At 39.9% G+C, this 26,839-nt stretch overlaps 1 protein-coding gene across 2 annotated transcripts in view; it reads right to left on the reverse strand.

Moving 5' to 3' along the window:
• Positions 1-802: 802 nt before the first annotated feature.
• las1l (LAS1 like ribosome biogenesis factor) overlaps positions 803-26,839 on the reverse strand; it is a 72,625-nt gene continuing 46,588 nt past the window's right edge. Inside the window, exons 8-13 of one of the 2 annotated variants that reach the window (XM_059976985.1) lie at positions 25,566-25,651; positions 24,688-24,900; positions 21,185-21,332; positions 18,781-19,118; positions 12,020-12,170; positions 803-1,320 (exon numbers count right to left, since the gene is read on the reverse strand). In XM_059976985.1, the coding sequence (XP_059832968.1) occupies positions 1,230-1,320; positions 12,020-12,170; positions 18,781-19,118; positions 21,185-21,332; positions 24,688-24,900; positions 25,566-25,651 (1,027 nt within the window). In that variant the 3' untranslated portion in view covers positions 803-1,229. Of the gene's footprint in view, positions 1,321-12,019; positions 12,171-18,780; positions 19,119-21,184; positions 21,333-24,687; positions 24,901-25,565; positions 25,652-26,839 lie in introns of those variants that run through there. The other variant, XM_059976986.1, reaches the window with a different exon arrangement.

Consider the following 26,839-nt stretch of genomic DNA (forward strand, 5'->3'; position numbering starts at 1 on the left):
ATCTGACAAAAGTAATAAACAGGGATATTAAAAAACACAAAAGTCATATAAAATAAAATCTGCATCCAAGAATGAGAAATGTTTGCAAGCACAAAAGCCCTAATGACAATTCTAGCTGAGAAATAATCTTAAAAAGAATGAAAATAATCATATGAAGAGTAACTGGTTCTCAAAAATCAAATAGAAAGGTAAAGAGAGGAAGACAAAAGATCCAGTGAGAAAATATCAAGCTACGGATTGAATCTGGGCTTCTCTAGACATCCCAAAATCATGCAGAACTTTCCAAATTGATGTCCCAATGAACAAATCATGGATGGAAATTGGGAAAATGTAACCTGATCACATTTTACGTTGGAAATTTCACAGAAGGAATGCATCAAGGGTACATTTATAACTCTCATACACAAAACACTTATAACATGAGCAAACACGAGGAAATCTGCAGATGCTGGAAATTCAAGCAACACACACAAAATGCTGGTGGAACACTGCAGGCCAAGCAGCATCTATAGGGAGAAGCACTGTCGACGTTTCAGGCCAAGACCCTTCAAAGGGTCCTGACGAATGGTTTCGGCCCGAAACGTCAACAGTGCTTCTCCCTATAGATGCTGCCTGGCCTGCTTTGTTCCACCAGCACTTTGTGTGATTTATAACATGATGACCTTTATCAGAGACCAGCTTTCTGATATCCCATTAATGGACTTGAGGCAAGATCTGTAAAAGACCAAGCTGCAAAATAAACAGTTTGCATATACTGCTTAACCAAAAGACCATAAGCAAAATACTGGAACAGAGGTTAGCTTGCTAGAATTTATTTTTGCAATAGGAAAGATAGCAGTCACTACCGTTTTACATGCATATAATATTACAGAATTCCATAAACACATATGATTAAGTTTACAATTGAAATAGCAACATTTAGTTTAAAAAGAGAATAATTTTGGCAGATTGTAACTGATCTTCAGATTGTCAACTCTAATTTTGGGTCTGTCTGCAATATTGATCTTTACTCTGACAGTCCATCATAAACAAACTGTAAGGATTTTGAAAGACATAGTAAATATTGAAAATATACAACAGGACTATCACCTTCTGAAAGACCTCAACAAACAGCCGAATGTCGGATATACATGAAACCGTGTGCACACTCATACACATCTGAATAAGGGATGAGAACAAGCTGAAAAGGGGAAAATAATAAATGATTTGAAAAATAAAATCTTCATTCATTAGAACAACTTCAAACCAGCTTTCAGTCTGTGTAGGTCACCTTGATTCCACCATAAACCTTCTGGGTCTACACAAGGCAATCCTGTGATACTGTAAAGGAAAACAATTTTAATAGATATATAAAGCTGAAAATGTTCAAATTAAAGCACATCAGAGGTTGCAGTACATGCATATCGGAATTTTGCAACGTTACTCCTAATCTGAATTCAGTAAACAGAATTCAAATGCTAGCAACTCTGGAGTGACGAAGTAAACAAATGGAGATTAAAAACATATCACCCAACATTTTAAATTGTGATTCAATTAATTCTATGTAAAAATAGATCCGTTTGTAATGTAGTCAAGAATAATATGAGGCTTTCTCCCCAAAAAATTGCAAGCCCACATTTGCTGTCTTGCTTTCTACTTACTCATGGAAAAATGACCTAGTACTTCTTGCATAGTTGGAAAAATACATCTATTGCTCCAAATCTAATATACCCTACAATGGTATTTTCCAAAAGCTGGTACAGTTGGCCCTCCTTATCTACGAGGGATTGGTTCTGGGACCCCCAGCAGATACCAACAAACGCGGATGCTCAAGTCTCTTATTTAAACTGTCTCAGTGCGGTGGACTTTAGGACCCAGCGCAGCTCTGAATCTGCAGTGTTTCTGCATGATCACGATTGAAAATAAAGTGGAAGTAATAAAGCGATCAGAAAGAGGTGAAATGCCATCGGTCATTGGAAAAGTGTTAGGCTACCGTTGGTCAACGATTGGAGCAATTTTAATGGATAAAATGAGAAAGGCCCTGCCCCGATGTAAGCTACAATTATTACTAAGCAACACAGTGGTTTAATTATTGAAATACATACGTTTTTTAAGTGTTTTATATGCGTAGAAAGGTAAAATATATACTATATACTAAGACAAACGTTTGACTAACTGATACTAAATAATACTGGATGTACCTGTTCCAACTTAAAGACGGACTCAGGAAGGAGCTCGTTCATAACCCGGGGACCGCCTGTACTTTAAAATCACCTCTAGATTACTTATAATACCTAATGCAATGTGAATGCTATGTAAATAGTTGTTATACTGTATTGTTTAGGGAATAATGACAAGAAAAAATAGTCTGTACACTCTCAAACAATGAGTGCTGGAGAGAGAACTTTCGGGTTTTCCTGATCCGTGGTTGGTTGAATTCGCGAATGCAGAACCCGCGGATAAGGAGGGCCAACTGTATTGGGACAACGGCTCTTTTTGCTGTACTCTTCTGAACTTGGCTATATAGGATTCAATTTTAAAATATTTGGGTGGAACAAAACTCAGAAGTTATTAACAACAAGACAAACTTAAGTACATACTGGTAGAGAGGGAATGGTCAGATGAAATTTAATGCATAAAAGAAGAAAGAAAAGAACAATTTGCAGGAACAATGAAGAATATAAACTAATAGTTATAATTAAGTGTTTCTGATAAAGAAGGTCAAATCCATAAAGGCAAACACAAGGAAATCTGCAGATGCTGGAAATTCAAACAACACACACAAAATGCTGGTGGAACACAGCAGGTCAGGCAGCATTTATAGGGAGAAGCACTGTTGATGTTTCGGGCCGAGACTCTTCGTCAGGACTAACTGAAAGGAAAGATAGTAAGAGATTTTAAAGTAGAAGGGGGAGGGGGAAATGCGAAATGTTAAGAGAAGACCAGAGGGGGTGGGGTGAAGCTGAGAGCTGGAAAGGTGATTGGCAAAAGGGATACAGAGCCGGAGAAGGGAAAGGATCATGGGATACACATTTTAATTCCACGTCCCATTCCCATTCTGATATGTCTATACATGGCCTCATCTATTGTCAAGATGAAGCCACACTCAGGTTGGAGGAACACCACCTTATATACTGGCTAGGTAGCCTCCAACCTGATGGCATGAACACTGACTTCTCTAACTTGCATTAATGCCCCTCCTTCCCTTGTTACCCCATCCCTGATATATTTAGTTTTTCTCCCCCCTCCTCTTTTTTTTCTCCCTCTCTGCCCATCACTCTGCCTGTTCTCCATCTCCCTCAGGTGCTCCCCTCCCCTTTTCTTTCTCCCTAGGCCTTCCGTCCCATGATCCTTTCCCTTTTCCAGCTCTGTATCCCTTTTGCCAATCACCTTTCCAGCTCTCAGCTTCACCCCACCCCCTCCGGACTTCTCTATCATTTCGCATTTTCTCCTCCCCCTCCTACTTTCAAATTTCTTACTATCTTTCCTTTCAGTTAGTCCTGACAAAGGGTCTCGGCCCGAAACGTCGACAGAGCTTCTTCCTATAGATGCTGCCTGGCCTGCTCTGTTCCACCAGCATTTTGTGTGTGTTGCTCAGATCCATAAAGCATTTGATAGTGTTATTAATGGATGGATCAAAAGTTATTTGAATATGAAAATATAAATGAATATACAAATATAACCTATGAGTGGCTGTGATCTGGACTAGTGATGAAGGGATTGAGGAAGCAAATTCACTATCTTTTACAAGGGAACTTATATTTCTGAGAATTACATTTGCATAGTAAAAAAAAGCAGCCATGGAACGTTACTAGCTAGATGGCCCAGAGGGCTGGCACAAGCACCCTGAGGTTGCTTTGAATGTCTTTTCATTCAAAACCATGAGAATTAAAAGATAATTGTGTTGAGTGTATTTGGCTAAAAAATATCCTTCACTGTCATGATAAATCCTTTGCAAATTACAAATCTTATCAGTAAATTATAACACGGCAGAGAAGCTGGAGCTTGGAAACACAGAAAACCGTAATTCACTAGCAGATGATCATGAACGCACAATGCACTGAATTTTCCCCAGAGGCGATCATCTAAGTCCGTGCCATGGGGTAATTCTAAACATTTTTGTCACAAAATAGTACCAAGACACAAGTGAGAAAGTCAACAGAGAAATATGGCATCAAATCATGTTCAGTATCTAACCAACAGATAAGACAGCTAAATCAAGATCTGACAACTCTGGAACTTATCACCACACTAATGGAATGGAATCCTTTCCCCCACTACATTTAAAGGGGAGAATTTTCAGCTTTAAAGCAGTAACATTCTTCACATCAAAGCACAGAGCTTATGCGTGCCCTGGGTGTGTGAAGCAGATCAACCAACACCATGTGAACAAAAGAAATAGATTTTCATTGCTATGATATTTGGAGTTGTGAATCAGAGTCACCATATTTAAAACTCTACAGTGATATTATATTTATATCATATATGAATTACATTTCCTACATTTGACACTTTTCAAAACTGCATGTCTTCTCTTACCCTAGCCTGAGGATTGCTTGTGGAAATATGGTGACAATTACAGCACATATTCAAGGCTTACTCCTCACCTCTGTGAAAATAAATCTGCTGGTCTACCAAACCATCAGTAACATTACCATAAACTCAACCTCACTAGCAATCCAGCTATTATAAATGTCCAATTTTGCACTTTTAAACCATTAAGACTGCTTAGCTTTCCTCTCACATCACACCACAACTCGCTTCTGTAAACTGCCTCTACCGTATAGATAGATGCTACAGGGAGGATAAAATCAGTTAGGGTAGGATTAGTGCAAAACTGGCTGCTTGACCAGTGCTGATTTGCTGGGCCAAAGGACCTGCTTCAATGCAGTATTAACCATATAACCATATAACAATCACAGCACGGAAACAGGCCATCTTGGCCCTCCTAGTCCGTGCCGAACTCTTAATCTCACCTAGTCCCACCTACCCGCACTCAGTCCATAACCTTCCACTCCTTTCCTGTCCATATACCTATCCAATTTTACCTTAAATGACACAACTGAACTGGCCTCTACTACTTCTACAGGAAGCTCATTCCACACAGCTATCACTCTCCGAGTAAAGAAATACCCCCTCGTGTTTCCCTTAAACTTCTGCCCCCTAACTCTCAAATCATGTCCTCTCGTTTGAATCTCCCCTACTCTCAATAGAAACAGCCTATTCACGTCAACTCTATCTATCCCTCTCAAAATTTTAAATACCTCGATCAAATCCCCCCTCAATCTTCTACACTCCAATGAATAGAGACCTAACTTGTTCAACCTTTCTCTGTAACTTAAGTGCTGAAACCCAGGTAACATCCTAGTAAATCGTCTCTGCACTCTCTCTAATTTATTGATATCTTTCCTATAATTCTATAACTCGGTGATCAGAACTGTACACAATATTCCAAATTTGGCCTTACCAATGCCTTGTACAATTTTAACATTACATCCCAACTTCTGTACTCAATGCTTTGATTTATAAAGGCAGGCGTTCCAAAAGCCTTCTTCACCACCCTATCTTCATGAGACTCCACCTTCAGGGAACTATGCACTGTTATTCCTAGATCTCTCTGTTCCTCTGCATTCCTCAATGCCCTACCATTTACCCTGTATGTTCTATTTGGATTATTCCTGCCAAAATGTAGAACCTCACACTTCTCCGCATTAAACTCCATCTGCCAACGTTCAGCCCATTCTTCTAACCGGCATAAATATCCCTGCAAGCTTTGTAAACCCACCTCATTATCCACAACACCTCCTACCTTAGTATCATCGGCATACTTACTAATCCAATTTACCACCCCATCATCCAGATCATTTATGTATATTACAAATAACATTGGGCCCAAAACAGATCCCTGAGGCACCCCGCTAGTCACCGGCCTCCATCCCAATAAACAATTATCCACCACTACTCTCTGGCATCTCCCATCTAGCCACTGTTGAATCCATTTTATTACTCCAGCATTAATACCTAACGACTGAACCTTCTTAACTAACCTTCCATGTGGAACTTTGTCAAAGGCTTTGCTGAAGTCCATATAGACTATATCCACTGCCTTACCCTCATCAACATTCCTCGTAACTTCTTCAAAAAATTCAATAAGGTTTGTCAAACATGACCTTCCACGCACAAATCCATGCTGGCTACTCCTAATCAGATCCTGTCTATCCAGATAATTATTAATACTATCTCTAAGAATGCTTTCCATTAATTTACCCACCACTGATGTCAAACTGACAGGTCTATAATTGCTAGGCTTACTTCTAGAACCCTTTTTAAACAATGGAACCACATGAGCAATACGCCAATCCTCTGGCACAATCCCCGTTTCTAATGACATCTTAAAGATCTCTGTCAGAGCTCCTGCTATTTCTACACAAACTTCCCTCAAGGTCCTGGGGAATATCCTGTCAGGACCCGGAGATTTATCCACTTCTAAATTTCTTAAAAGCTCCAGTACTTCCACCTCTTTAATTGTCATAGGTGCCATAACTTCCTTACTTGTTTCCCACACCTTAGACAATTTAATATCCTTCTCCTTAGTGAATACCCGAAGAGAAGAAATCGTTCAAAATCTCTCCCATCTCCCTCAGCTCCACACATAGCTGACCACTCTGATTCTCTAAGGGGCCAATTTTATCCTTCACTATCCTCTTGCTTTTAATATAACTGTAGAAACCTTTCGGATTTCCTTTCACCTTATTTGCCAAACTAACCTCGTATCTTCTTTTAGCTTTTCTAATCTCTTTCTTAAGATTCCTTTTACATTCTTTATATTCCTCGAGCAATTCCTTTACTCCATGCTGCCTATATCTATTGTCGACATCCCTCTTTTTCTGAACCAAATTTGTAATATCCCTTGAAAACCATGGTGCTTTCAAACCTTTAACCTTTCCTTTCAACCTAACAGGAACATAAAGATTCTGTACCCTCATAATTTCACCCTTAAATGACCTCCATTTCTCTATTGCATCCTTCCCATAAAACAACTTGACCCAATCCACTCTCTCTAAATTCCTTCACATCTCCTCAAAGTTAGCCCTTCTCCAATCAAAAATCTCAACTCTAGGTCCTGTCCTGTCCTCCATAATTATATTGAAGCTAATGCTATTGTGATCACTGGACCCGAAGTGCTCCCCAACACATACATCTGTCAGCTGACCTATCGCATTCCCTAACAGGAGATCCAACACTGGCCCATCTCTAGTCGGTACTTCTATGTATTGCTGCAAAAAACTATCCTGCACACATTTCACAAACTCTAAACCATCCAGCCCTTTTACAGAATGAGCTTCCTAGTCTACGTGTGGAAAATTAAAATCTCCCACAATCACCACCTTGTGTTTACTACAAATATCTGCTATCTCCTTACACATTTGCTCTTCCAACTCACGCTCCCCATTAGGTGGCCTATAATACACTCCTATCAGTGTTACTACACCCTTCCCATTCCTCAATTCCACCCAAATAGGCTCCCTAGAGGAGCTCTCTAATCTATCCTTCCAAAGCACCGCCATAAGATTTTCTCCGACAAGCAATGCAGCACCTCCTCCTCTGGCCCCTCCTACTCTATCACACCTGAAGCAACTAAATCCAGGAATATTTAGTTGCCAATCACACCCTTCCTGCAACCATGTTTCACTAATAGCTACAACATCATATTTCCAGGTATCAATCCACACTTTAAGCTCATCCACCTTTCTTACAATGCTCCTAGCATTAAAGTAGATACATTTAAGATACTCTCCACCTCCTCCTCTCTTTTCATCCCTAACAATGCATTCAAATTTATTATCCTTTTCTTTCTTCTCCCCTACATCTTCGGGCTGAGCGCATCCCTTCTCCATCACCTGCCTTTCCGCCCTCACACACTGTCTCTTTACTTGCTCTACTGGTGAACTAACCTCCTCTCTCATAGTTACCTCAAATTGATTCCCGCCTCCCCATCTTAGCAGTTTAAAGTCTGCCCTTTAGCCCTAGCAAACCTCCCCGCTAGGATATTGGTCCCCCCAGCATTCATGTGTAACCCGTCCTTCTTGAACAGGTCACGCCTGCCCCAGAAGAGGTCCCAATGATCCAGAAACTTGAATCCCTGTCCCCTGCTCCAATCCCACAGCCACGCATTCATCCGCCACCTAATTCTATTCCTATTCTCACTGTCACGTGGCACAGGCAGTAATCCCGAGATTACTACCTTTGCGGTCCTTCTTCTTAACTGCCTTCCTAACTCCCTATACTCTCATTTCAGGACCTCTTCCCCTTTCCTACCTATGTCATTGGTACCTACATGTACCACGACCTCTGGCTCCTCACCCTCCCACTTCAGGATATCTTGGACGCGATCAGAAACGTCCCGAACCCTGGCACCACGGAGGCAAATTACCATCCAGGACTCCCGATCACCTCCACAGAACCGCCCATCTGAACCTCTGACTATCGAGTCCCCTATTACTATGGTCCTCTTTCTTCTATCCCTACCCTTCTGAGCTACAGGGCCGTCCTCTGTGCCGGAGGCCCGGCCACTGTCACTTCCACCAGGAAGGCTATCCCCCCCAACAGTACTCAAACATGAGTACTTATTGTCAAGGGGTACAGCCACTGGGGTACTCTCTAGTACCTGCCTCTTTCCCTTCCTGACTGTGACCCACCTACCTGCCTCCCATGGCCCCGGAGTGACCACCTGCCTGTAACTCCTCTCTATCACCTCCTCACTCTCCCTGACCAGGCGAAGGTCATCGAGCTGCAGCTCCAGTTCCCTAACTCGGTCCCTCAGGAGCTGCAGTTCGGTGCACCTGGCGCAGATGTGGACGTCCGGGAGGCTCGGAGACTCCAGGACCTCCCACATCCAACACCGAGAACAACAAGCTGCCCTCACACTCATACTTCCCGAAAAACTGAAAAATAACAAGAACTAAAAGATAAGCCTACTGTGCCCTCTTCTGCCTAAGCCCCCTGAGCCCAAGCCCTACACTCTGTTCCCGGCGCACTCCGTTGCCTGCAAATGAAGCTGCCCGCTTCTTAAGGCTGCGTTCTTTTTATATCTTCCCTCCTTCCCAGGCCTCCTCAAGCGCCTGCGCAGTCCCGCCTCTCAGAACTCCGATCTGAGATGCAATTGGACAATTTGAAAATGGCCGCCGCCACACTTCCTCTCAAAGCCTCGCTGTCCTCTTCCAAAAGAGAACTACCTAACTCAGTCTCTCCTTTTTTATATCTTCCCTCCTTCCCTGGCCTCCTCACGTGCCTGCGCAGTCCTGCCTCTCAGAACTCCGATCTGAGACGCAATTGGACAATTTGAAAATGGCCGCTGCCGCACTTCCTCTCAATTGCTCTACATTTGTTTCAAGAAGGACAACGTTTAGATTTGTATTTCAGTTAGCACTGAGTGAAAGCTGCACCGGATCTTCTTTTCTGTGAAATGAAAGAAAAAGCTACACAATTGAAACATAACATCCACCTTATTGTACCTAGTTCCCTAAAACTGGTATTTTATAACTTATTTTCTGTACCTTGCTATGATTATTTACAGATGTCTATACATGGATTCCATACACTTCTAGCTTTGCTAAAGTCAGAAAGGACTCTTGTCCATTTTAGGTTTACACTGGATATGCTCATATTTGTCTGCAACAAAGTACATTTGCTACTCTTTCTACTTTCATATTCCTGTCTATATTGTTTATTTTATGTCTAATACATCATTAGCCCAAGAGGTTTTCCATCCTATTATCCAAATCTATAATAAATATGATTAACTTCTGAGGTCCCAACAGACCCCAGCAGAACACCAGTAAATATATCATCTTAGAAGCAGATCATTGGTTGAGAAGTTCTTTCTGAAGGCAACTCAAGGACACAAAGACACGGCTTGAATTCTACTAGCATCTGTTTCACCCAGAACCTAATTTTCATTGAAACTATTTAGGCTTTTCTTCTGACTAACCAGAAAGGATAAAACACCATTTGAAAACTATCACAAACAGCAGAAAATCTGCAGATGCTGGAAACCCAAGCAACACACACAAAATGCTGGAGCAACTCAGCAGGCCTGAAATGTCCTCTATACTCTTTTCCATAGATGCTGTCTGGCATGCCAAGTTCCTCCAGCATCTTGTGTGTGTTATGAAACTTATCAGTAGTTTTCAGTAATGTTTTACTTTTTCCATAACACAGAAGATATTCGACCAATACTGTACCTGTTCTTCTATAAAAAAACTCCCTTTTCATAAACAGCAGAATTAGTAAAATGTCACCATTACACAAACTGGTTTGTCATTGCCTAAAGAAAATTTCTAATTCTAATGTAATTTAAAATATAAAATGATAGCAATTAACAATGCCCCCAAATGATCTGTTTAATCTTCTATTGCCAACATCATCCAAAACACATCCAAATATAAAACGGAAATGAGCTTTAAACTCCAGTCACAAGAGTGATTAAAAGGAGGAAACTATGTTAGCATTCAAACAGCACCAATTTCTGAGGTGGAATCTGAATACACCACAAAGTAAATTAACTACTAATATAAAAGATTGCAAGGCTTTAAGATACATAAAGAAGCAAGAATAGACAACGGACTGTTGGAAAGTGATGCTAGAGAAGTACAAGCAAAGAAAGGGTGGAGGAAGTGAATAGCTACAATAGCCTTTATAGTGGAAGACACCTGTAACATGCCAGAAATTCAAGAGTCAGGAGGTACAGACATGTACAGTGGTCATTACTGGGAGGTATGGGGAATCCGACAGGCCTGAATGTGGATAGATCATCTGGATCAGATGGACTACACCACAGTTCTGAAAGAAGTAGCTTAAAAAATTGTGGACACATTAGACGTGATCTTTCAAGAATCACTGCAGTCAGGAGGGTGTCCCAGAGAACTGAAAAATCACGTCACACCTATTTAAGGAGGAAGGGAGGCAAAAAACAGTGAACGATAAACCAGTTAGCCCATCTCAGTGGTTGATCAGATTTTAGTCTATGATTAAGGATGAAGTTTCAGAGTACTTGGAAGTACACAATAAGACTGGGCTAACTGGTTTCATTAAGGGGAGATTTTTCCTGATAAATCTGTTAGGATTATTTGAGGAGATAATAACCAGATTAGACAAAGGAGAGTCAACCCATGCCTGTTACTTGGACCAGTTTATTTATTCATTGAGGCAATATAGCACAGTAACAGGCTCTTCCAGCCCAACAAGCTCACGTTGTCTAATTACATATACATGACAAATTAACCTACAAACTCAAAGGTCTTTGGACTGTGGGAGGAAACCAGAGCACCCAGAGGAAGTTCATGCAGTCATGGGGGATTTTCAGAAGCCTTTTCTCAAGCTGCCATATATGAAGCTGCTGAACAATAGCCCACGGTGCTAAAGGCAAGGAATAAGCACGGACAAAATGTTGGCTGACTGGCAGAAACCAGAGAGTAAAGATAAAGGGTCCTTTACAGGACAGCTGCCAATGACTAGTAGAGTTCCACAGGAGCCAGTGCTGGGACCACAGCTTTTAACTTTATATATTAATGATCTGGATGAAGATATTAATGGCATTCTGACCAAGTTTGCAGATGATACAAAGATGGGTGAAGGGGCAGGTAGTATTACAGAGGCCAGTTAGGAGAGTGGAAAACGAAGTGGCGGATGAAATAGGGAAGTCTGGGAGAGGGATTAAGAGTTATAGGGGAGAAGGCATAGAAACAGGTTGGGGTGCGGGGTGGGGGGGGGGAAACTACAACAATCAACTGAAGGACAACCAGACTTGATAAGCCATATTGCTAATTCTACTTCTATACCTTAAGTTATCAGTAGTGATGAAATACCTTGTAATGTGAACAATTTGTTATACAAATTTATTTTAATTCTTTGTACTTTAATTTTTTAAAATCACATTTAAGAAAACTATACTTACCTTTGGTGAAGTTGTGCATTTGCAAGTGTTAACATAAATCATCCCCAAGTTGGAGAAAGAACATTAAGCAGACTGATCATTTACCTCATTTTAGTACTCTGGTGATCCATGGTGTCCTTTGCCGTTGGCTGTGGCAACACTGGCATCAAAGTGTAGTTATCCACTAAAAAGCAGTTAGGATCTTCACTTTGGCCTGCTACTTTACCTAAAGGATAATCCTTCCATGCAATTTGATCTAAAAAAAAGTCAGAATCATAACTGTACTGTAGGACTTACAAAGTTCAAAGTAAACTTTATCAGAATACATACACGTCACCACATACAACCCTGAGGTTTTTTTTTCTGCAGGCATACTTAGCAAATCTATATAAGAGTAACTGTAAACAGGATCAATGCTCAACAGGCTGCAAATGCAGATATAAATAAATAGTAATAAATAACAAGCATGAAACAAGATAAAAAGAGACTTTAAATGAGTGCAGTTATACCCTTTTGTTCAAGAGCCTGATAATTGAGTGGGTAGCAACTGTTCCCGAACCTGGTGGTGCAAGTCCTTTTGATGACATGTCAAATCAATGCAGAAACCTGAGAAAATAAGGCACTGTCGTGCTTTCTTTGCAATTATATTTATATGATGGGTCCAGGACAGGTCTGAAATAGTGACACCCAGGAATCTAAAGTTAATGACCTTCTCCACCTCTGTTCCTCCGATGATTGCTGGCTTATGGATCTCTGGTTTCCCTCTCCTGAACTCTACAATAATTTCCTTGGTCTTATTGACATTGAGTGAGAGAGGTGGTTATTACATCACTCAGCCTTATTTTCAAACAGTGGTGCCATCAGCAAATGTATATGGTGTTACAGCTGTACTTTGTCACACAGTCATTGGTATAAAGCGAGTAGAGCAGGGGGCAAAGTACACATCCCTGCTGTAATGTATTATGTGAGTATTCATAGGTCAAAGTGCGTATGACGTCAGAACGCGGGGTTTTGTAAAATGGAAGTCTGGTGAATAAATGTGTGTGTTTAATACTGTGGTGTCCAAGTCACATTAACACTACATGGTGTTAGCAGAAAGCGGACAGGAACAGGAAGCATCTGCTGAAGACAGGTGAGAGGGTGTTTCCACGTACAGATACAGACATGGAAACAAACGACACCAAGAGTGAGGGGCGTGACGAAACCCCACGACGCAATGACGGTGAAAGTTCGGCGCAGACAGATCGAGGTGGAAACGCAGACACAGAGGTTACTCGAGAGACTGACTCTGAAGGACAAGCACAGTCACAGTTCTCTCGCACAAGGTCTGGGAGACAAGTCAAACTTCCAGCTAGATACAGAGACTAGATCTACCTACAGTCTCGCACAGTTTGAGACAAAATCACACGTTATAAGTTCCAAGGTGTGAAATAAAAGGTTTATTAGTCTATGTTAGTAAAAGAAAATACACTGCTGTTAGTATTGTAAGATACAATGTAGAATATAGTATAAGAAGTTAAGATTTTTATTAGTTTATGTCATGGCTGTTGTAATGTTAGAAAGTCATACCTAGAGGCATCGTTTTGGTAATTCACAGTATTGTAAAAAAAAACTTGAGAAGGGGGATGTAATGTATTATGTGAGTATTCGTAGGTCAGAGTGCGTATGATATCAGAACGCGGGGTTTTGTAAAATTGAAGTCTGGTGAATAAATATGTGTGTTTAATACTGCGGTGTCCCGAGTCAGATTAACGCTACACCTGCGATGCTGCCACACTGATGGAGATAGGAGATGCTTTTGCCAATCCAGACTGAGGTCTACAAGTGAAGAAATCAAGGATCCAATTGCACAAGGAAGTATTGAGGTCCAGGTCTCAAAGTATATCAAACAATGTCTAATGAGGAACTTAAATGATACCAGTTTTGAAAAAAAAAGTCATCCTTTGGAGAGAGATTTATTTTCTCCTCTAACAGATGAGTTTTTCAGCATTGTACATACAGCATTAGAAATCTGGTATTGATTGCATTTCTTTGCATGTAACATGTTTAATTTTGAAGGGCAAACCTGAACTTTTGTTCAAAAGACATAATTATGATTTTCAGTATTCAAGGAAGAACTCCGGCTAATCAATTAACACTATATCTCCAGAATCGGAATTCACCTTTGTTAAACCACCAGGTTTCAGCAGTAAAACCTCATTTGGTCAATTAATTCAGCAAAATGAGAAGAAATTATACATTACAGTTATCTGGAGGCCTTAAATAAATAATCAAAGAAGGGAGGTATTAAAAAGACATTGCAATAGCTTTAGTTCCAAGGAATCTCAGTGTGTAGATAAAAGTAACAGGAAATAAAAGCAAATATTGAAGGGCATATTTTCCTAACATTCCTAACTTGGCAAGGGCCAATATAAAGAAGTTAGGTTTAAGAAGAAAGGCCATTATGGGGGTGGACCAGCATTAAGAGTGGGGAGTTCAGGCTTTGGCAAAGAGAGGTAAAGAAGTTGGTAGCTTTTTTAGGTTAATTTTTCTTTCTCTCTTATTGCACTGTTAAAGCAGTGGAATGCCCTTCTTCTGGAAATGCAGAGAGACCTCCAGTGTCCCTGATGGCTACATCTACAAGAAGTACATCCAGCTGCAGCTTCTTTCAGGCAGTGATGAACTGGAGCTACAACTGGATGAACTCAGGATCATTTGGGAGTCTGAGGGGTTGATCACTAGGACATTGTGTACGTGTGTGTAGGAGAGAAAAGAGATGACCTAGCAGGGGAAAGCAGATCAGGTCTTGGATTGGAGGTGGGGGGGGGGGGGGGGGAAAGAAGAGGCAACCTGTAGTGATAGGGGAAATAGGAGGTTTTGTGGATGAGAACAAGATTCCCAGATGGTATGTTGCCTCCCAGGTGCCAGGGACATCTCAAATCAAGTACACAGCATTCTGAAGTGTGATGGTGAGCAACCAGAGGCCATGGTCCATGTCAGTACCAATGATACGGGTAGGAAGGGTAAAAAGATCCTACAAAGTGAGTTTAGGCAGTTAGGAGCTAAGTTAAAGGACAGGACCTTCAGGGTTATGATCTCAGCATTGCTGCCCCTACCACTAGTGAAGCCAGAAATAGGAAGATCATATGGCTAAGGAGATGGTGTAGGAGCGGAGGCTTCAGTTTTTTGCATTATTAAACTCTCTTCCAGGGAAGGTGGGATCTGTACAGAAAGGACAGTTTGCACCTGAACTGGAGTGACTAATACCCCAATTTGCTAGTTCTGCTTAAACTAAAATTGCAGTGTGATGAGAACCAAAGCACCAGAGCAGATAATGGAGTGGTTGTGAGAAAGGCTGTTGTTAAGCCTCCATACAAAGATAGGAATTGAAAGGTTGAGTACGATGGGACTAATGCTGAGTTGTGTATACTTCAATGCAATGAGTATTGCAGGGAAGGCGGAAGAGCTTAGGGTATGGAACAGCATGTGTCGCCATTAGATCGTGTAGCCACTAGATTAGTGTAGATCGTGTCTAACAAGCCTGATAGAGTTCTTTGAGGAGGTGACCAGGCATATAGATGAGGGTAGTGCAGTGGATGTGATCAACATGGATTTTAGTAAGGAATTTGACAAGGTTCCACATGGTAGGCTTATTCAGAAAGTCAGAAGGCAGGGGATCCAGGGAAGTTTGGCCAGGCGGATTCAGAATTGGCTTGCCTGCAGAAAGCAGAGGGTTGTGGTGGAGAGAGTACATTCAGATTGGAGGGTTGTGAATAGTGGTGTCTCACAAGGATTGGTTCTGGGACCTCTACTTTTCGTGATTTTTATTAACGACCTGGATGTGGGGGTAGAAGGGTGGGTTGGCAAGTTTGCAGATGACACAAAGGTTGGTAGTGTTGTGGATAGTGTTGAGGATTGTCAAAGATTGCAGAGAGACATTGATAGGATGCAGAAGTGGGCTGAGAAGTGGCAAATGGAGTTCAACCCAGAGAAGTGTGAGGTGGTACACTTTGGAAGGACAAACTCCAAGGCAGAGTACAAAGTAAATGGCAGGATACTTGGCAGTGTGATGGAGCAGAGGGATCTGGGGGTACATGTCCACCGATCCCTGAAAGTTGCCTCACAGGTAGAAAGGGTAGTTAAGAAAGCTTTATGGAGTGTTTGCTTTCAAAAGTTGAGGGACAGAGTTTAAGAGTCGCGGGGTAATGATGCAGCTCTGTAAAACTCTGGTTCGGCCACACATGGAGTACTTTGTCCATTTCTGGTCACCTCACTATAGGAAGGATGTGGAAGCATTGGAAAGGTACAGAGGAGATTTAGCAGGATGCTGCCTGGTTTAGAGAATATACATTACGGTCAGAGATTAAGGGAGCTAGGGCTTTACTCTCTGGAGGGGAGAAGGATGAGAGGAGAAACAATAGAGGTATTCAAGATATTAAGAGGAATAGAGTGGACAGCCAGCACCCCTTCCCCAGGGCACCACTGCTCAATACAAGAGGACATGACTTTAAGGTAAGGGGTGGAAAGTTCAAGGGGGATATTAGAAGAAAATTTTTCACTCAGAGAGTGGTTGGTGCATGGAATGCACTGGCTGAGTCAATGGTGGAGGCAGATACACTAGTAAAATTCAAGAGACTACTAAACAGGTACAAGGAGGAATTTAAGGTGGAGGGTTATATGGGAGGCAGGGTTTAAGGGTCAGCACAACATTGTGAGCCAAAGGGCCTGTACTATGCTGAATTGTTCTATGTTCTATTAGTGAGACTTCACTGAAGGATGGGCAGGACTGGTAGCTTATTGTTCCAAGGTTTTATTGCTTCAGACATGATATGGTGGAAAGGATTAAAGGGGGAGAGGTGACATTACTACTAAGGGAAAATGTCACGGCAGTGCTCAGACAGGGCAATGCTCATACAGGCAGTGCTCCGGAGCTCGTCTACTGAGGCTATATAGGTGGAACTGAGGAAGGGATTATCACATTACGAGGATTATATTATAGACCAATTTACAGTCTGCAAGTTTTAGAGGAGCAACTTTGAAGAGAAATTGCAGATTGTTGTGGGAAACACAAGGTTTCCAGTGAGGGGTAGGGCACTGAGGAGTGCAGTAGAACAGAGGGATCTGGAAATACAGATCAATAATTTCTTGAAAGGGGCGTCACAGGTAGATAGCATCATAAAGAAAGCTTGTAGCATAATGGTCTTCATAAATCAATTTATTGAGTACAGGAGTTGGGAGGTTAGGCTGAAGTTATACAGGACGTTGGTGAGACCTAATTTGAAGTATTGTGTGTAGTTTTGGTCACATACCTACAGGAGAGATGTAAACAAGATTTAAAGGGTGCAGAGAAAATTTACAAGAATGCTGCCAGGACTTGAAGACCTGAGTTATAGATAATAGGTTAGGAATAAAGAACAAAAGAAGACTTGATAAAGGTATGCAAAATTATGAAGGGTATGGATAGGGTAAGTGCAAGCAGGCATTTTCCACAGAGGTTGGGCGAGACTAGAACTAGAGGTCATGGGTTAAGAATAAAGGGTAAAAATTTTAAGGAGAACATGAGGGGGAACTTCTTCACTCAGCAAGGGTCAAGAGTGTGGAATAAGCTGCCAGCTACCTGGTAGACGTAAGCTCAATTTCAACAGTTAAGAGAAGTTTGGATAGGTACAGGTCGATGGGACTAGGCATATTAATAGCTCTGCACAGGCTAGATGGGTCAAATGGTATGTTTCTGTACTGCAGTGTTCTGTCTCTTCTATTCTCAAATCTCTCAAAGCAGCTCAAAAAAGCACACTGGAAAACACTATTTCTGACATTAAAAAAGCAGCTAACAAATTGCTTTCCCAAATTAAAAGATTTTCCTCAGCTAACAGATTCCTGTAATATTGAATGAATAAAAAAATGGATCAGTTGCACACACCACTTCAAAGGGACTTTTCTAAGCATCCTACCGTTCTATTACTGTCCCCATCTATTTCATTCTCTAGAATGGTAAAAATACAAGTTTTTATGACAAGTACAAATACAAGTTCCATCAACACAGAACACTCCTTGAACACATACAGTAAGTATTTGGACCGGATCTTCCTGCAGGGCAGAATCAACTCAAATTTGCATAAAGATTGGTGATAAAATGGAATGAAAATTTCCAGGGCACCAACATCTTCCTCTTTCCACCTATTCTCAAAATAAACTATTTCTTGAGTATAATGCTACAGATATATCTAACATTTGATATTTATTATGTGCAAAACAGTGTTTTTGGTAGGCTATAGAACTGCACATTGACTTACAGTTAATGGAGAGCTCAACAAGGGATTATGAACTCAGATTTAACAATTCAAAACAAAATCAGTAAAATTTGCAATAAATAAAGTGAAGTACATTATGTATTACGCTAACAATGTAACTAATGATTATGTAGAAATGGATCTGTCAACATTTAATTATTTTTCCCAGTCAAGAACATATCAGTGGGTTTAGTAAAGGCCAAAAATCTGTTAATTAGTACTACTTTGCCATCAATGAATACAGTACATGGTTTACTCTGCTTATATAAATATTTCTTTGTGAACTATCTTACACCAATTTATTTGACCTGAACAACTCTGATTATCATCCTGTGTGACAGATACTTCAAAAAAAAGTCTCAACCTTAGAGAAACCACAGGCACTGAAACTTTAAAAATAACAACCTCGAGACTGCTGTTGACGCAATGTAGAGGAAGTTACAACTTTTTTTTCTATGCTTATTCAACAAGGGAGTTTTTTTTGTAATAATAACTGTGTACTTAAAATGAACATGTTTCCATTCCATAATATTTAACAAAATCTACACAAATATACCATTGAAATAAACAAAAACAAACATCAAAGCAATTGCACACCTGTACATAACTGCCATACTGATCCCTCCAAGGACTGAATTGTCTCAGCTAACACTTCAAGGTTGACTGTTTGTGTCTGTTCTTCTCCAGAGGTGTGGACCACCACAGGTTCAGTGTCCATTATGAAGTCAGTATGCATGGTGCTAGTTAACTGGTTTGATGATTCGGCTCCATTCATCATTGGCAGGTTTTCCACTGTGTATACTGGTAGCTGATTACATCCAATTGGGAAGTCAGAAATGCTGAAGGACCCTGGTTCCTGAATATATATAGAACAGAGCTGGAGCAGTTTCTGTTGTGTGGTAATGGGTAATGGAGAGTCCATGTCAGTTAAAATCCTGAAATTGTACAGCAAAAGGCAGATCTTATTTTGTCTTCTTTTGTACAAGTTGGAATTCTGCTCATCAGTTTTAGGGAAGAGAGATCTATCATACAATCAGTGGATGTTTGGCAAGCTGCTATAAAAGGAGGATTCGGATCAACTCAAACTTTGTACAGAAGTACTAAAAGTTCTAAGTAGTGTTTCTAGGTAGTTATTAGGATATGAAATGTCACAAGTCTATCATGGCCTTTTAGAAAAACTTGCTACAATATGGATAATTCTGTTGAATAAAGTTTATAACAAGACCATTCAGTATACTTAATTCTGGAATCTTGTTTTAAAGAAAAGTTCTCTCATCTCTTTTAGAATTTAATTTTATTTCCTGTAGTTCTACTTCACCGACCATCAGGTAAAGAAAAAAAAAATCATTACTTCATCAAAATGACACAAATTCAAAGATATTATCAGATAGCTAATATATCTTTTATCTGATAAACGGTTCAGATAATTAAAGCCTACGTGATATACTAAAAATTGCTTCAGTGACTTTGCCCATAGTGCAGCAAAAACATCAAAAGGACCACACAGGGACATAATCCAACAAATTTGTGCTGAGTCACAGAAGGGGAGGGGGGAAATGGGCAAGATCTGTTTGTGAGCACAAAGTTAGTTGTGGTCATTGGTGCTAATTACCTCAGTCCTTGGAGACTGGAACAGGCATTCATTAGATCAGCGACTTTAACTTAAACATGGGAGGCAATTTGGCCCATTGAGACTATGTTAACTCTCCAAGCAATCTCAATCTCTTGACACACAAAGCCAGTTGTCAGCAAACCTTGCATTCAGTGTACAAAAGTTATTTTAATTATAAACATACTATTTAATTAAAAGACTGCAAAACTTGTTTGATATAATTTAATGCTTATCAAACCAAGATGGTATTCTTTAATTCATGCTTTTCTAAATGAAAATTTTATTACATAATGGCTTCAGAAACTTGCTTGCTGATGTTAGCTTGGGCAATAACCTACTCGTTTTCTACATTTTTAACCAAATACATTTTATTAATCATGTTCCAGCCCTTTAGAGCAATTTCTATATTGAAACACAAGTGAATTTATAGCCTCTGTCATTTTCTCCCTTGACTTCAGTGTCTGGCACTTCGTCTAAATTGATGATCCATTATTCTTTTCTTGACTACTTCTTTGTTAGAAGTTATGTTTTCACATGCTGTCATTTCTTCTCTTAATTTCCACAACTCAATGTTCTAAGCAAAATGATGTCAATTCCAGCAAAGTTTTTGTTGGGATCTCTAATAAGTATTTTGTTATTTTACCATTTAACATAGATCATAGAATATTACAGCACAGTACAGACCCTTCAGCCCACTAACCTTTTGACATACTCTAAGATCAATCTAGCCCTTCTCCCCTAAATACCCAACCATTTCTCTATCTTCCACGTGCCCATCTTTAACACCCGTAATGTATCTACCTCTACCATTATCCTTGGCAGGGCATTCCACAACTACTTTGTGTAAAGAACTTACCTCTGATATCACCCCCCCCCCCCCCCCCCCGTACTTTCCTCTAATCAACTTAAAATTGTGCCCTCTTGTATTAGCCATTTCCGTCATGGTAAAAAGTTTCTGGCTGCCCACTCTATCTATGCTTCTTATTTTGTATATTTCGATCAGGTCACTTCTCATCCTCCTTTACCCCAAAACGAAAAGCCTATCTCGCTTAATCTACATACACTCTAGTCCAGGCAGCATCCTGATAAATCTTCTCTGTGCCGTCTAAAGCTTATACATCCTTCCTATAATGAAGTGACCAGAACTAAACACAACATTCCAAATAACGAAGTAACAAATAATATTCTCCAAGTTTCTAAAATCTTTGATGTCCTTTTGAGGATATATATTCCTATTTTCTTCCCAATTCCTTCACTCATTCACTAATCTTTTTTCACAATGGTGATTAAGAGGCAATTTTTAAAAATGTGCACATTACTTATCCTAGGTATGCTGTATCATGAGCAAATTACACAGCAGATAAAAGAACTAAGAGTAATTGAACTCACTGTTGCAGGAGATGAGGTGTAGCTTGACATGGTGCTGCAAGGCAACTTTCTAGAAGATCTTGCCAGTCTAGAGGACATGGAAATAAAAACAATTGCCACATACTCCTCTTGATTTTCTGACTTCGTGGAAGGCCCCTTACTCTTTTCCCTACACAGAAAAAGCATTGAAAAAGCAGAAAATGAAGTTACTTTTTATTACCGGTAATTTTCAGTTACCTAGATAAAGCTAGAACCAAAAATTCTATGAAGATTATAGTTCAGAACTGTTTGGACTTCTATTATATTAAAAGTAATATCTCTACAAGTTATTGTAGTATAGGAATTTAACAATGACTTTGCAAATTGTTGTAAAGACTACATTACATATTTCATGTGCCAATTTACTCATAGCCACTTGGGTTGCTACGCAACTGGTTACAGTTTGCTGACAAACCCATTTCCTCATGTAATTACATTCCATCAAAACCACTCCTAACAACTTTGCAATTTTTTTAGCAAACCAATTTTTTAACAACTCATGGCACTTTTATTGATTGTACTTTATTTTATTTCTATTTCATTTCTAAGGACTTCTATAATGATGTGGAGTCTTATCAAAGTTAAGTTTACAACTGTTAGAGTGACAGAAAACCAGGGGATTTATAGAACTAAATTCACAAAACTATGCTTACAAAATAAAAATAAATCATAAAATTCAAATGTTGCTAATAATGGAAAAATGAAATATGTTGTTTTGATCCTTTTCAGCTTTACTTCAAATACACTTTTTCGTAGAAAAGAATACATTTCACATTCACTTTCATCGAACCCATATTTAAAAGACTGAGAAATTACATTCAGCCGTCATAATTTTTAAAAATCAACAGTAAAATCAGGTGCATCACAAAATTCAACTCGACTTACTCACAGAGCTTGCCACTCCTAAGTTCCATTACACTGGAAACATTCTTCAGTGTCTCACTATGAGGGTTTGATTGACAAGTCAACTTAACAATTACTTAGTAACGTTAGTTATTGTAGCTGTTTATTAAAGAAGAACATTGCAGTTGAGCACAATACTCTTATGTAATGCTCATGGGAGACATTGGATAGCTACTTTTCTGCTGCTAGGCTAGCTATAGCAATACATCTTCAGTATCTACAGTGGAATCCAGCAGTTCAGCCCAGATGGAGAATTACTGGTGTGCACAGCTCAGTTACATATACTGACTTTACAACAAAAATTAGAAAGTGAAGAAAAATCTAATACAGAATCCTGCATATTCTGTACTATAGTAAACTGAGAACACCAAAAGGCAAAACTAAAATCACTGATACTATAATCCTGAAGAATAGAAAATGAGAAATATTGGAATGGAATTGGGAAGTGCAATCAAAATGGGTGGCCACTGAGAGATCCCGCTTCCATTCCCATTCTGCTATGTCCACCCACGGTCTCCTCCACTGTCAGGATAAGGCCATACTTAGGTTGGAGGAACAACACCTTATATTCTGTTTCGGTAGCCTCCTACCTGATGGCATGAAGATCAACTTCCAAACATCCATTCCCCTACTTCACCATTTCCCATCCCTACGTCCCTTTCTCATGTTATCTCCTGGCCTGCCAATCACCTCCCTCTGATGCTTCCCCCCCACCCCCACCATTTCTTCTTTCTTCAATGGCTTTCTGTCTCTTTCACCAATCAACTTCCTAGCTCTTTGCTTCATTCCTCCCCCTCCAAGTTCCACCTATCACCTGCCATTTCTCTTTCCCTTCCCCCCAGCTTGCAAATCTACTCAGTTTTTTTTCCTCCAGTCTTGCTGCAGGGTTTCATCCCAAAAAATTGACCGTACTTTTTTTCCATAGTTGCTGCCTGCCCTGCTGAGTTCGCTTAGCATTTTGTGTGTGCTGCTCGAATTTCCAGTATTTGCAGATTTTCTCTTGTTTACAAGTTAAGCTCCCAAGAAGAAGGGAGTGGCAGAGCAAAGTGAATACCATCAAGGGAAAAAACTGATGACCCATATTATTAGGGGCTGTGAGATTCAAGCAAAAGTTAGTCCTAATGTACAAGCACAGAATACTGGGTATGGTTACAAGTTTAGACAGCTATCTGTGGGGAGGAGAGTGGGGCTGGCATTTCAAATCGATGACCTTTCATAAGAGCTTTTATTGCCTGGGGCATTGGCTCAGCTTTTTCTCTCGCTGATGTCACCTGGTCCATTACGGATTTTCTGTTTCAGAAAATATTTATTAGTGTTTCAGAACTGGCAATTTCTGATGCAAATTCACTGATTTCAGAATCAGATTTATCATCATTGACATATGACATGAAATCTGCCACTTTGCAACAGAAGTACAGTATAAATAAAAACTAAATAAATAATGCAAAATAAAGGAATACTGGACCGTTCAGAAATCTAACGGTACTGAAGCCCTTCCTAACTTTGAGTGTGGATCGTCTGACTCCTGTGCCTGTGCCCTGATGGTAGTAACAACATCCAGCCTTCCTGACGAAGGGTCTCGGCCCAAAACATCAACAGTGTTTCTCCTTATAGATGCTGCCTGGCCTGCTGAGTTCCACCAGCGTTTTGTGTGTGTTGTTTGAATTTCCAGCATCTGCAGATTTCCTCATGTTTACTCTTTGGTGACATATCAAGTCTGCTCAAACTCATAAAAGAGCAGAGCTACCAGCACGCCTTCTTCATGACTGCATCAATGTGTTGGGCTCAGGATAAAACCTGAGATGCGGAATATGTAATATTAACTCTGCTTTGCTCCTTCCACAAATCATACATGCCCTGCTGGTGTTTCTAGATTTTAAGATTTCTAACCATTACAATTTTCTCTATCTCACTCTGCACGAGCGCTTTTTGTATTTTTCTGTTCTCCCTTCAGATGGATTAGTTTCAATGAACAAGCTTGAAGGGCCAAGTGATCTACTCCTGCTCCTACTTTGTTTCCTCATCTGTTCACACCATTGCCAATCTTGGCCATCTTCTCTTTATAGAGCATACAACAGTACAGCACATAAACAAGTCCTTCAGCCACAATGTCTGTGCTAAACATATCCCTCCATTCCTTGCCTATGTGTGTCATAAACAGCTTCCACCATCCCCCACCCCCTCCATCAGCCATTCCAGCCACCCGTCATTCTTGTTCTGCACATCTCATTTAAACTTGAAGCTCTCACCTTAAATGCACATCCTCTAGTATTTGACATTTCTGCCCTGAGAAAAGACTGTCCACCTATCTATGCCATTCAATCTTACAAGCTTCTGTTAGGTCTTTCCTCATCCTCTGTCACTACAGAGAATACAACCAAAGTTTGTCCAACCTCAGTTTTCACTTTACGACGGACATACACTTTCTCTTCCACCTCTTCACGTTCTCAGCAATTTAAACACGCCTCATTTCATAGCCCTGATTCAAGGTGTTGAACCCGCAAATGTCGACTGTTTCTCTCCACTGATGCTGCCTGATCTAATATGTACTTCCAGTACTTTGCTTTCATAAAGTAACATACCTGCTTTTGCATTGGCTGCAAGTATCTCTGTGATCCATCCTGTAACATATTGTATCCTTAGTCCTGAAGAATCACAGCAATGTTTCAACTCAGTAAACAGCTTTTCTAGCAGTGTTGGCGTGAAATATCGAGAATGTAGGCACTTTAATAGAGGTTGCCAGAAACGACTGAAGGTTGAAGGAATTCCAGGATTTGACAAGTCCACAAATTCTCCTTCAAAACAAAAGGACAACATTTTAGAGTTAAAGTAAGGATAATTTTCTTCATAAAGGAAAAGACATTTGGCTCATCTGGCCCATGGTGTCCCTGGCAGAAGAAACCCACCAGAACATGACCCACTTGTATTTCCTGCAAGTTATAATCTGTCACATATTCAACATTTTCATACACTATCTACACTGGGATAATTTATAGCTCCAGTTAACATACCACTATATCTTTGCAAGAGAACTGGAGAACCCAGGGAAAACCCATAGAGTGTCAGTGTCCAGTTGCATACAAATAGCACTCAAGCACATTCTTATAAACATCAAATTGTACAAATTTAAAAGAAGATTTTCTTCAAAATCATGCAATATATTCTTTCTAAAGGCATGAACATCAATAACCGATTAAGAAAAACTATTGTAGAATGTGTAGCAATAAATTACTCACTTCATGAATGCATATATAAACATTTTGCCTCTCAGAAAGTCTAATTACTTTACATTCAGCGTAACCACAACAATGGCAAATTGAGTAAAAGACATGGAGAGAAGCCTGAATGGCACTACATTACTGCAGCGTAAAAAGGACTAATAAATTATTCTAAAAATGAACTCTACTTCCATTGGACGTACAATTGAGTGCAAACAGCATTATTAATATTGTTTTGTTACCTGGACACTCAATATTTAAAGATTTCAGCTGCTCCTCTGTGGGAATAAGGAATCCATCATCCAAGAGGACATCCACTACCATTTCCCTGTAAATGTTGGAGAAAACCATATTACAATTCTAGTGACCACTCAACCAAGATGTTTCTGTCTATAACGGAAGCACATAGTTTTAAAGCATAGACCAGTGGTGCTTATAAACTAATCCAAGTTAAACAATATAATACCACAAATTAGTAATTGATTTTACAACAGAAATTATGCAAATTTTCCACCATGTCCTGCAACCTTTCCAAAAAAGGCAGGATACTAGTCACTTCATTCCATGCACAATATTAATATTCCAATTTTATTCCAAGCAAATATTTTATTTTGTTTGTACACAGATGAAAGACCAATACCATAATACCTGATTCAAACATAAACAACATTCCAAAACTGAAGTGAAATTATACTATTTGCTTCCCAATAGTCAGCAGGAAATAAAAGAGCAATTCAAATCACAGGCAAATCACAGGAAAGTATAAAAGGAACAGTATTGTAGTAGCAGATTTTGGCCTTTCCAGTATCAACAGTGGTGTGAAGGATTAGACGGGGGCGGAATTCTTAAAAAATGGATCTGGGGAGCACTTTGTGTCACTATGTAGATAGTTTGTATAGGGATGGAGTTAAGAAATGAAGTTGGCAAAGTGAATGACCATAACTTCAAATTTCAAAGTAAATTTATTATCTAAGTATGTATGTTACCATATGCTACCTTGAGATTCATTTTCTTGTAGGCATTTACAGGGAAAAATAAATAACTATCATAAAATTTACAAAAAAGTACACATAAACAAAGACTGAGAAACAACCCACATGCAAACTGCAAATAAAAAAAGAGACGTTGTAAAGAATCCTTGAGAGAGAGTCTGTAGTGCACAGAATCATTTTGAAGCTGTAGTGAGTGAAGTTATCCACAATGGTTCACCAGTCTGATGGTTGTAGAGTAAGATCTCTTCCTAAGCCTGATAGTGTGAACCTATGGCTCCTGTACATCCTGCCTCATGGTAGTAGTGAGAAGACAGCATGACCTGAATGGTGCAAGCATATTGGTAAATATCAAAGTAGTTCTGTAATGGGCTTAGGAAATTACAAAAATTAAGTGCCTGAATTGGATGAAGGCCAAATTCAGTATCATTACACAGGATACCTTCAGGTAAATTTCTTTTAAGTGGGAACTTCTTAAAAGTCAGGACCAATGTATTCCCCAGAAAGAGTGAAGTGCAAGGAAGTGA

Source organism: Hypanus sabinus, chromosome 8 (genome assembly GCF_030144855.1).
Source record: "Hypanus sabinus isolate sHypSab1 chromosome 8, sHypSab1.hap1, whole genome shotgun sequence".
Lineage (NCBI taxonomy): Eukaryota > Metazoa > Chordata > Chondrichthyes > Myliobatiformes > Dasyatidae > Hypanus > Hypanus sabinus.